The 13,020-nt window shown below is 40.0% G+C and overlaps 1 protein-coding gene across 1 annotated transcript in view; it reads right to left on the minus strand.

Moving 5' to 3' along the window:
- PRMT3 (protein arginine methyltransferase 3) overlaps positions 1-12,870 on the minus strand; it is a gene marked incomplete at both ends in the record, with an annotated part of 39,004 nt that extends 26,134 nt beyond the window's left edge. The window contains 4 exons of the mRNA XM_008937327.1: positions 789-888; positions 4,682-4,803; positions 9,843-9,908; positions 12,732-12,870. Of these exons, the coding sequence (XP_008935575.1) occupies positions 789-888; positions 4,682-4,803; positions 9,843-9,908; positions 12,732-12,870 (427 nt within the window). The remainder of the gene's footprint in view (positions 1-788; positions 889-4,681; positions 4,804-9,842; positions 9,909-12,731) is intronic.
- Between the last annotated feature and the right edge of the window lie 150 nt (positions 12,871-13,020).

The raw sequence follows: 13,020 nt of genomic DNA on the forward strand, positions 1-13,020 counted from the left end.
TTGATCTTAAAATTGAAGGACAAAAGAATTTCTCTAATTCCACGCAGTGGGAGCTAGCATGAAGAACACCTGTATTTTGGAATGCTTTTTGAAGCCTGTGATGTGAAAAGACTGACTAGCAGAAGTCCACAAAGCCTCCTACCACATTTTTGATAGGGACCAGACTTATTTAACCAGTATGAAGTTCAGTCTGGCACTGGGTCTTGCCCCACAAGTTTCTTTACTAGAATCACCATTTTCATTATCCTCTTTTCGAATCAGTTATTCTATTCTTACACTAAAAAACAGCAATAAACTGTAGAACTGTTTTCAAGTTCTTTCTATATTTGCAGATTTCCCAGTGCATATGCTCCTCACTTCCCCACTGCCTTCCCTAAATGGTCTTCAGCTGTCATTGTGGACTGCAGGTATTTCACTCATCAGAATGATCTAGCTGGATGCCTACTACAGTATTTCTCCATTACTTTCACCCAAGTGGCTACAACAGCATTGCTGTGTGCCTCTGTAGATGTGCATACTAGCTACCTAAGAGAAACTTACTGCTGCACCTTGAACAGCTCAACTCTACTTCAAGAACCTTAACTTGAAAGAGCATGAAAAAGAGGAGCAGGAATTGTATCCAGGTACCGCAATCAGCACGGTCAACCCATTTCCCACGCTGTCAAAGACACTGTTGCAAGCACGACAGATTTTTGGTTCAAAACCAGCATTGTTTAAAGAATAATCTTTCAAATTAAATAACACAATTTTCCTGAAAATGTCTGAAAAAGAATATTCATCCACCTTACCATCCATTCAGATATAATTACATCCACTTTTTCCAAAGGCAAATCTACTTCTTCAATTCTTCCTTTGACTAATGTAATGACATTTTCAAGTTTGTTTAATCTGCAAGTCATAACATAAACAAAATTAGTTTATACTTCCAAATTATGTTGTCAAGAGAGATACGCTGATGTCTATGTTTTGCAATCCTTCCCCCAATAACTTTTTTCTTTAACTAATCAAGAAAGCACTAAAATGTAATATTACTCTTAGTTACATTTCAGAGGGTGTTTCCAAGTAGCCAAAACTTGCATGAGCCTAAGTGCCAGGCAAGACCAGCAGGCAGCAGGTCTGTACACCTCCTGTGTGCTGTGCATACCAATGTGCAAGAAACCAGGGAAATAGACAAGAGGGCAATTTAAAATGACACTCCTTTTTACTTAAGAGTTGCTTTTTCCCAGTTTTCCTTCTTTGACCCCCTAGCCTAAGTCGACAGTGATGAGAGCCTACTCATCACACTAGAAGAGCAAGAGAAATCAACTTCTACTAAGCTGCTTTGCATGGCTTGGTTTTTTTATTTAACAAAAGTAGCTGCAAAGTCATTGAGAGCAAACATTCCCTCTAGATCAGGATTGCAGTTACTCCACAATAAAGGCATCCCTCCCACTGTGATTTTGGTCAAAATCATCTGCAGTGTTTAGGAACTGCAGTAATCAGGTACTCCCTCATATGCCAGGAACAGTACAGCCATCCTGTATAAAGAGGAAGATATTGTAACATGACTACAGTTTTTGAAACAAAACCTGCATGACAGTGCACTGACTAAACACAAATGCTTGAAATTCAGTATTTTTCTTCTTGGCAAACCCTGTAAGTCTTTCTTGCACATGCCATTATTACAATAGCTGTTCTTAGAGATGTCAGAAAAGTATTCCCACCAAATAAATTTATCTTTCCACTGCAGTTCTTATCTTTTTTCCTTGCCTCCCTATTCTGATATCTTACTCTTGCATTCTGCCTGGCTTCCAATGCAGACCAGTCACCACATTACAAATTCAATCGAAAAGACAATGGGAGAACAATCGGAATGAAGGGAGGCAAAAGAAAGGGTCAAAGGCTACTTGAACACGTGGGCTCTTGGAAAGACCAATTAAATACTCTAAACATGATAATCATCTGTTAGAAGAGTAGCAGTTCATTGGTAATGCCACACTTCATGCTACAGAAGAAGTAAAACCAGAAGTTCCAAGTGAGAAACAAAATGCTAAAGAGCTATCACCCACAGCATTTTAAGAAGGATGAAGAGAGAATTAAGGATAAATTCCTAAATGACCACATGCAAAGACATGATTTAAAACAGAAGAGAAGAAAAAGACTAATTCATTACATACTCATTTTTAATATTAAGGTATAAAACCCCCAACAAACCAACATAGTTTACACATAACATCTTGGAGGTTTTTCCTGCTATTTATGAAGTATACTTCAACATTCTATTCTAGCAGAGCAGTTATGAATGACAAAAAACAAGCTCTTCACTGCACTACAAATTTTATGGGCAGCTACTCACAGCAATGAAAAAGGTATGGTTTTAGTGAGAAAGGAGTTTACTTGGCACCCTGGGAAAGAATCAGGCCACTTATTCCAGTTCCCTTATGCACATGGGTTGCACTGTTTGTAGTAATGAGCATGCTAGAAATGAACCTGAATTCTGGGAGGGACAAGAGCTCTTGGGCAGACACTGAAATCCCAGGTGGAACCACATTGCAGCAGTCACTCTTAAGCTACACAGTTGTTTAGTATTCCAATAAACATTCATTCCTCCATTACAAGTTTGTCAGCTTTATTCCTTTAGGAAAAATAAGTTTAACAAGACAAACACAAATTGTTTTGATGTGAACTGAAGACTTTAATGTGAATTGAACCTTTAACAGCAGAAGGTAACTATAAATGCGTAGCCTTACTGATGGCTCACCATATACTTCCAGTGGCAATTCGTCACTCTTAAGAGCTTAAGAGGTTTGATTTGTTCTTTTTCTTAAAGGCCTGCCCTTCCCTTCACCAAAGGTAATACATGTTGGCTGATACTTCCATCCTCCTCCAGGTATAAATAACACAAAGGACTTTTTGTGCACTCGTTGCAAGATGTGAACAATCCCAAGTTTGTCATCTGGTACATTAGAAATAAAACACTTCCATATTTGTAACCATTCTGAAGATGTCAAGGACTTATAAGAAAAGTTCCCTTTAGAGGAGAAGTCCTTGTGCCATAAAAGCATTTCAGTTGAAGTTGCACCTAGTGCTTAGTGTGGTACTGTTCCTAAACAGGTACTCATTTATTAGAATAATTCTACAGCATCCAAGTGTGCAGTGCTTAACCTCCAATGTGTAAGGTGGTATCCAAGTTAAAAATTCTGCCTAGGCAATCTTATATAGGCTTGCATAAAAGTTGCCACTTCCCAGTTCCTCATGATCTACCTGGACTTTCTTTTCCATGGCTGCTCTTCCAAAACCAACCAAAACAAAACACCTTCCACACCTCAGCTAACAACAGTACACATTCACACTCACACTTCTCCTACCTCATACTAAGAAGTCCCTTTCAAGTCTTTAGATGCCATTGCTTCATTTTTACAAATACTCAGTCTAATTTAGTGAATTTAGGTACATCAGTGAAATGTGAGGTTGATAAATGAAGCATCAGATGGGTGGAAAGCTGTCCAGACCATGAGGTGCCAGAGGTGAGAGAAGAAGTTCAAAGTCTAATTGGTATCTGGGTATCAGAGGTGACCCTCAGGATTCAATGCTAGTTCTGATACTAATTAACACCTTTCTTAGTGACCTAATGGACAAAAAGCACCATCAGCAAGTTTGTGGGTAATGCTGAATTAGAAGAGAGAAGCTTATATGCTAGAGGGTAGGGCTGCTACTTAGAGGCATCTCAGACTGCAGATATGGGCTGATAGGAACCTCTGAGATCCCACACAGGCAAAGATGAGGACCTACACCTTGGCTGGAATAAATTCATGAACCAGTACAGACTGGTTCCTCCTGGTCAGACATCAGCTTTGCTTGCTGTCCCTCACCCTGCCCCAACAAGGGGCCTGGTCAACAAGTTGAAAATGAGTCTGCAGTGTGCCCCTGTAGCAAAACTGGCCAACTGTCTACAGAGGGTAGCAGCATGTCAAGGAAAGTGATCTTTCCCCTCCACCTGACACTTTCAGAACTGCTTCTGGAGTGCAGTGTCCAGTTGTGGGCTCCCTAGTACGAGAAAGACCTTGACATATTAGAGCAAGTCCAGTGAAGGGGCCACCAAGATAAATGGGATGGAGCACATAACATACAGGGAGAAGGTCAGAGAACTGGGTTTGTTAAGCATTAAGGGATGGTTTCTGCCTCAGTCTAGAAGGGTGAAGAGAGACAAAGCCAAGTTCTTCTCTTGTATTACAGGAGCTGGACGACAGAAAACAGACACTAATTGGAACAAGAGAAGTTACCATTTGTTTTTTCAACAGTAAGAGTGATGCTAGGTAAAGAGACTCACTTTACACAGAAGTTCAAACAGAAGTGGCTATGTTCAGAACTTGACTAGCTAAGGCACCTCCTGGAGCTGAGCTTGCTCTGGCAGAGGATGACTGGACAAGATGCACTCCCCACACTCCCCCAGTGTGTGTTCCACCCTGTACTATTCCATGGCAGTTTACATGGCATGAAACATGGCTACAGGTCTCCTGGAAACAGCTTTTCTCAGAGACTCTGCACACTGTGTGCGTGTGTGAATGCTCTAAAATGAATTAATTTTTTTTTGGGTTCATTTGCTAACACATACTGAGTGACAGATGTTCATTAACTCCTAGCAGCATTTTAATACTTTTTACAGCAATATTTACCATACTTTTCTTGGAGCTTTTCCTACCTAATGATGTCCATGGCCTGATAGATGATTTCAGATTGGTCGACTCCAATCACCTTCCTGGCGCCTGCTTTGGCAGCGAACATGGAGAGTATTCCAGTTCCACAGCCAACATCCAGCACCACCTGAAACAAAGAAATCAAAGTGAAAATAAACATCTGATTTCCCTTAACATGACTTTTCTACATGTGTTTCTACATTGGTGAGATACCACATTCTAACACAAAGAACCAATGGTAGCACCAAGTCTTACTGCTACATTTGGAGAGGTCCAAGTCCAACTGCAGTTCCAATTCCAAGCTCTCTACTGTCTTTCACAGATAGACAATGAAGCCAAGTAGCTCCAGCTGCAGATCAGAGCAATTCCACAGGAAACTATCACACGCAATTATCTGGGCCACAACTACAAGTTCCATGAACAGGGGAACCAGGAAATTACAGCCTGAGCATTTTTAATCAGTGTATCACTGATGATCAAATTTAGCACTGGCACTGGAACAACAAACTCACTGCATTTTCTCATTAAGAGCTTATCCAGAAACTTTCTTTAGGAATCCTCTGCTAGAAATAGCAACATTGCCTCAAAACAGTTGTGGTTCAACATGACTGAATTTCAAAATGGTAACTGGCACAGTTTTAACACCTGGAAACACTTGCTAAGACTGTCTTTGCAACAGAAATGTCTGCTGCTGGCTCATGGTCAGCTTGGTGTTGATCAGGACCCCCAGATTCTTCTCTGCCAAGCTGCTTTCCAGCCAGCAGGCCCCCAGCCTCTCTTCATGTGTGGGGTTATTCTTGCCTCCCCTCTGCAGGATTTTGCAGTACCCTTTGATTGCCCTGAGCCCTCTGCACAGGACCCTGTTGGCCCATTTCTCCAGCCTGTGGAGATCCTTCTGAATGGCATCACTACCATGTGGTGCATCCAGCACTCGTCCCAGCTTTGCATCATCTGCACATTTGCTGAGGGTTCATGCTGTTGCACTGGGCAGATCATCAGCAGTGTTAGTATTAGACTTCCACTTAATATAGTTAGGCTTTACTAATAGTGATAAAAAATTCTAAGCACTAAACCAAATAACTTTCTGACACCTGAAAACAAACAAAAAGACTACTAAACACTATGTATACTCACTCATAACATGCACAGCACTTCAGCATTAACAGAGTCAGAAGAGACAGACCTCCTTTTCATACAAGAGAACTAAACAAGGGTCAGGACAACTTACTGAGACACTTTGAAGATACCAAGAACATTGGGTCATAATTACTAGTCATAAAATAATTTATTAGGAAGGACAACTAACTTATTTTGCTGTCTCTCCTTAGCAGAGCACCCTGAGTTGTGGAAGCTGCCCTCACAGCTTCCGTGACTTTAAGTTTTTTTCCAAAGGTGGTATCAAATCACTCAGTGATCAATCCCACACTTGAGAATTATATCCCCATATTACAAAATATTTCAAGGCAATAATGCACCCTGCTGACAAACTTTCCAGCTTATGAGCTGTTGAGCGTTCTTGCTCTAGCAGAACAGAAACCTGCACGTGCACTTGGAAACTTCATCTGACAACTGGTGCCAGAGTAAATACTCAAAAGCTCTGCACATTAAGTCTGCCTCCCTTCCCTTCCATACAATTCTGCACGTTCTGATGGTGGATACAGAACCGTGACTGAAGCCAGCATGAATAAACCCAGCTATTTATCCTTAGCAGCACAGTGTAGGAGAGCTTCTGCTGTGGTGTACTGGGAAGCAATGACTGAGGAGCTGACTGCCACCTGTCTTGATAGAGCAACTTATCATCTGGAATCAGACTAAAAACCATCAGCATGATGAATTTTTTTACAGCATCTCATGTAGAGGCTGGTCACAGAAGTTGCAGACAGAGTTACTTGTTCCACTTGCAGGTCTTGGCAGCAGTGTCCCAACAGGAGTCAATTCTACAACTCATTCATAGGTTATGTGTAAGTATCTAACGGCTACATAAATCCCTAGGCTAAAGTCTTCTGGAGACTGGAATAGAAAGTGAAAATCAATGTCCCTGCAGCTGCTGAAATCTCACACAGACTAGTATCATCTAGTCTAACTCTTTTACCCATGGTAGCTAACAAAACTGCTGAGCCATGAAAGCTGGAAGCCAGAGCCAAAAATAAATCTCTGAAAGAATGATCTTGACGTACAGTTGCATGAAAGAGAGCAATCACCACAAATTGGAAAGAAATCAAAACAGACACCACTTTGAACAGCTGCCCTGGTCACTTAAAAACCCAGATGGAACTCATCTAGCCTTAGGCAGGGGATGGGGGTAGAGAGAAAGGCACAGCAGAGAAAACACACAAGCTGGAACACATCTGAGAAACAGCAGGACAAGCAGAATGATCACCAATTAGCCTAAGGCCAAGGGTCTACAGCCAACACATTCTTGTGGTGATCACATACGGTCTCTCACTGGAGCTCTGGAGCAGCTGGGCTGGTGATTGGACTACACCATGATATACCACAGCACCACATCCTTCTCTGCAGCCTAATCCAAACTGATATTCTATTAACAGAAAAAAAAAATCACTCCGAATTTGGAAAAGAATGACATGAGGTAATTTGGCCAATTAATTCCATCAGCAAACTTTTAATAGGAATATTTAAAACCTCTTTTTGTTTTCCTCTCAATATGGCAACAGTGTCTGCCTCTGACTTTCACTCTACAACAAAAAGTGAGCATGGCAACAGCAGTTTTCTGACCAATTATTTTCTCCATAAAAAAACTACTCACTGTAAAATGGATCACACTTCCCTTTACTAAGGCCACCCCAACTACTCCTGCTACATCACCCAAATTGTCCTACTCTCAAGTATATGTGACAGGTTGAAAATAAAGGCACCAAGCAGGACTCATTCAAGTTTTAATAATTTATTTTTAAAGCTGAAAGAGAACAAGCAAATTGCTGGTTCTGAATAAATTAGATCTAACAAACAAACCTAGATATTCTGTATCATCTGTTACCATGCAATCACACCTCTCTGGCATACTGCTGAATCTCACCAAAAGCCAGTACGACCAATTAAGCTCTTTGAACAAGCTCCTCTCTCAAGCCACCTCACAGATGTCCTTTCAGAAACAACAAAAAAAACTCACTATGTGTTTTCCAGGGAGGAACACCACGTGGGATTTCTAGGAAACACTGTATCAGGCTTGTCAAATTTATTTTTTTTTTTTTTAAATTGTAATCAAACTTTAAGGGAAAACAGCCTATTTTTTCAAGTTGGAAGTTCCATTCATTAATATGTACCATATGATGCTCTCAGAACCATAAGTTAGGCAAAAATCTATGACAGATGTCACTTCAAAGCCACATTTCTGAAAAAAAATCCCTTATATTGTCCAGAACAACACACTAAGTGAAAGCTAAATCAACATTTAGTCAGACACAGAAGTCGGGAAGGGGTCACCTGGGTGGAACATGCTGGGAACTCAAAGCTGTTGAGGGTAAAAGCAAAAAGGATTCTCAACACACTATGATGGGTTTGGATACACTATGAATCTGAGGTAATCTCCCATCAAAACCCACCAAGTTCAGAAACCAGTTTGTAAATGTGGCAATAACAGAGAAGCTCAGAGGCTGAATGCTTTCACTTGAAGTAAAAACAGCCTAAGCACACATGTTCTCTCACTGTTTCCTGAGCAAGTGCATCTGCAGCTGGGGCTGAAGCTGTGTTGTCTGTACAGCTCATCCACATTTTGTTTCCAATGTTACCAGTATGTCCAAACGCAGTCATTAGTGACACACTGATTAAAACTGCTCAGGCTATAATCCCTTTTCTCCTGTTCATGGAACTTTTTTGTTGTTGCCCAATATGTCCATATAGCAGAGGAAAAATACAACCAATTTCTGAAAAACTAGTCTTCCATTAGGAGACACATTCCATGTAATTTAGGATCAGTCTTACTCTGTGAAAACCTGCAGTTATCATCTTTATAGGTGTTTGTGAAACCAAACTTCTTCCACTGAAGTTCTCCTGCCTTCATTGATCTTTGTGCTTTGTTGGATGAGCTGCCCAGCTATGCAGTCACCCACATCCTTTAGGTAGCTGGCACCATAATGTTTCTACAACACTTTTGCTTGTTCTCACATTATAACTATAGAGCTTAGAAATGCTTAAAACCAGGCTTGAGACATGGACTGAAGCAAAAAAAAGGAATAAAACACTTTTCCTAACATTCTTCTGTTGTAGTTGCCAAAAGAAAACTGAAGTAAAACTTCAAAGAGTATGTGCTATTTTCCTTGAAATAACCTCCCACCTAGGACAAAAACCACATTTAGCACAATTTCCAACCAAAGAATTACCAGATGGGTGCACTTTTATCACTTCCACCGCTATTTTGAAGCCTCATCACTTATAAACAAAAGCTCAACCAAAACCAAAATAAAAATCAGCACTGGTTTCCTTCCATAAACCTCAACATCCTGATTCCACATTAAGAAATGCAGCTTAAGAATGTTAAGTGCTAAGTAGAGGGAAAGTAAACCAGAGCAGAGAGCTGCAGAGCCCAGCTCAGAACACAACCAACACCAGAACCAGCCTGCAGAACACTGAGAACAAAAAGAATCATTCACAGCACAGGCTCATAACCACAGTGAGATCACAAACCAAAGTCAGGGCACTCTCTCCTCGCTGCAAGTGAAATAGCAGTTCCTGGTTCTAAGCCCCTTAAATAATAACCTAGTCTGGAGAGACTAAACCATGCTAATTCAGTAAATCAGTGCATATGAATTCTTCCCAAATTGTAATTACACAGCACTTCCAGGATGTTTGTAGCAGGCACAAATTGAAATTCACCTAAATTCTGGTAAACAGGTCCCCTAAGCTAGATTCCACTTAATGTACTGAAGAAGAAAGGCTCAACTTAACCTCACCAACATAATTAATGAGCACCCTGACACAGGCGCACAGAACAATGACAACAGTGATCAGCACTTCTGTTATCAGCACTCTGCACCCTCCAGCAGCTCAACAGCACTCCACCACCTCGTAAAGCCCCAGGACATTAAATCAAACCTTGTCAGCACGATAATCCAGTCCCAAAGCTACAAAGGAGCCAACCTGAAGGATTTCTACCACTTGAGAAAAAATGTAGAGAAATTATTGCATTTTCTGAGCTGTTTTCCTTACCTTGTCCTGGAAGAGGTGTGAGTTTTGATAGATGAAGTCACGATAGCTTTCTGTACGCACTTTATCCTACGATTGAAGGAATAAAACAAGTATTCACTTCTTCTACTTAGGTTGATTTTGGATGTTTCAAAGTTCTTTCCACTTTCCAAGAACAGCAGCAATATAGTGGCAATACTGTAACAACTTCAGCTAAACACTGGCTACTCAATGGTAAAAATCTGAGTCACAAGGTCTTAAAATATTTTGTATCATTTTCTTCTCTGACACTCTCCTAACACAGATTCTGTCAGAAAAAAAAAAAAGTTATGGCTCAGATGGGCTTCTTCTATTTCTGGACAAACTGCAAATTTGCAAACCTGAAGACAAGCTATTAACTCAAGCTGGACAGCCCAGTTCATGAAGACACAAAAAAGTAAATAAATAAACTTAATCATAATACCACATGACCTGAGAAGCTGGAATGGTTTCAAGCATACACCTAAACATAAATAGTATCTTAGTGTACAAAAGCTAGCAATATAGCTCAATCTACTGGCAAGGTAATCTATTAAAACATTGACTCTCAATATGCATCAGCAGGTACCCAAATTGACAGTCGAGTATAGGTTTCAGAATTGCTGCTGCAGTTCAAGTGTTAGGCCAAAGTAAAAGAAAAATCATAAGTGGTTTTTATCTACTGAAGACACATCTATAAATAATACTGAAGTATAAAGCCCAGCTACTTACATTTAAGTTAATATTTTTTAGTATAGCAAGTATGAATTTTTAGAAACAATGCAGAAACCACATAAATTTTCTCTAGTGAGAAAGAACAATCTATTTTATTAGAAAAACAAGATGAACAACAGAGACTGAGTACAAAGGATATGTTCAGAAAAATTCTGGAGACAAAGCGTATTATTTTGTCGCTTTAAAACCCTAAAATCCAGGCTGAACTTTAGTATTATCACATGCACAGAGCCCAAAGAAAGAACTAGGAATTGTTTTAGAAGATTGTACATGAAAATTATATATAACTAAAAGGAGTAAAAGAAACCATGATCCTTTAAAATCATACTGGTTTACTATGATGTTATATTCAGGGCAACTATTTTTAGTACTTCACATCTATCACACTATACAACAGGATTTGCTGAAACAACTAAAAAAGTTAAAAAAAGAAAAGGAATGTTCAGCATCAATCGAGAAAGCAGCCAGCTGGAAAGCTGTCAGCCTCACACCCTGCCCACTCCACTGCCTCAGCACTGCCCCGACTCAATCAATAGAACTGGAGCTGCTGCCCCTGCTACACGCGCGGCTGCTCGAGCGAGCCGCCGTCGCTCCATCCATCAATTCCAGTCCCTCACTCACCATTTCCAGGCAAGGCTTTTTTTCCTTTTTGTTTTTAAATAAAATGTTGAGGAAATCTGTTAAGATGATAGTCCAGAAATTCTCAAGCAAAACAGAGTGAGGTCTAATACGTTTGGCCAGCCTTAGGTAACAATATTCTTTCCTCATCTCTGAAGGATTTGTAGCAAAAAAAACCAAATGAAACTTCATTCTACCACTACCAGGCCTAAGGAAAAAAAAAAAAGTTTCAAAACTGAACAACGTCAGAAACAGACTTAAAATTCAGACAGCAAGGCTCCTTTCTTAAGAACTTCCATGTAGCAAGCCACTGTATTTATATAAATGACATTTAAACGATATTAATGCCTAGAATATAGCAAAAAAATTCAATGGACACCTGATAAAAAGCAATTGTTTTCATACAGTAAAAAGTCTTGAAAGTATTCTAACAAACATTCCCTGAAACCAATAAGCCACAATTTTCTATCTCCTTGTGCAAACGTGGAATTATCACAAACTTTATCAGCAAAGAGAAAGGATTGCTCATCCTATAGCCTGTCACATCTCAAACGACACGTTCACATAACTGCAAAACCAAGCTTCTGCAATTTTTATTTATCTCCAAGATTTAAATTATATTTCTCTAGACTACACATTCTGTAAAACATTCTTCTATTTCTGCAGGTATCTCTGTGCTTCTATAAAATCCTCCCTCAAAATTAACTCATGCTTATACTAGTCTTAACATGTGGCAACTAAACGATTTACAAAGAAAAGTTTATATGCTACCTATATGGACAAAGTCACTTCAAAACTCATTATTCTATCCCTACCTTAGGCAGGAATTTAATTTATTTATGCCTTAAAATGATAAAAACTGTTTGACTTTCACAGCTATAATGGTTTCTCTGAAAGGAAGCATTATGAGATTTTGATTTACATATCAATTATAAATTGCTGGGTTTTGTGTTTGGCTGTCTTTTTACAGTTAAAAGGGCATGCACAGTCTGCCTTTGAAGATGTTTGAGACTTAACTTTTCACCTTCATGATATAAATGAAGCATATGATTTTTCCATGTGTTCAATGTAATTTTATCAATACACTGACCTGTGCACAAATACCCACAAATTCTGTTTACCTATTGGAGTAGGAAACCATAATATTTGAGAAAAGGCCTTGTGTAACAAATTCCAACTGTTAGGAAAACATAAAACAAAAATATTCACTGTCTCTACCATGTTTTATCCTTTATCTTTTAAAGTACCCAGGAAAAAGCTGCTCTTGGCAAGGTAAGTTTGTAGAACAGATATTATAATATATCTTGAAGCATATGTGCAGAGTAAATGATTTTATGTCCCTAATGCTTCCCATAAACATAATTTATACAAAGGAAATAAAACTGAGAAAAGATCTCTCATCCCAACTAAGGAAACGACCAGCCATGTACAGAAAGGGTTAAAAATGCAGCTGCTCTGCAGTGTATTTATAGGCACAGAGCCCACTTCATTCCATCTTTCCTCTTTAGTCCTAGCAAGGTGTAGTTGAGTCGACTTTCTAACCTTTAGCATCTCTTCGTGTATCCCATAATGCCCGTAGGAGCTGAAGTAAACGCCATCCTCATCCTCACACAGCTCTGCAGCGGCGCTGGACGAGCCACCCCCAGCATCCGCGCTCATCACCAAATCCTGGGCAAGCTGCCTGCAATCAGTGTGAAACACACCCTTCAGACACGAGGAGGGGGCACGGAAAGGAGGAGGGGGTGGTGAGGAGATGGGGCTTGGCAGCGATAAGGACCCCGGGGCTCCCCAACAACGGGAGCAGCGCCCGGCGTTCACAGCCTCCCTCTGC

The sequence above is a fragment of the Merops nubicus genome, unplaced genomic scaffold, assembly GCF_000691845.1.
Source record: "Merops nubicus isolate BGI_N331 unplaced genomic scaffold, ASM69184v1 scaffold1893, whole genome shotgun sequence".
Classification (NCBI taxonomy): Eukaryota; Metazoa; Chordata; class Aves; order Coraciiformes; family Meropidae; genus Merops; species Merops nubicus.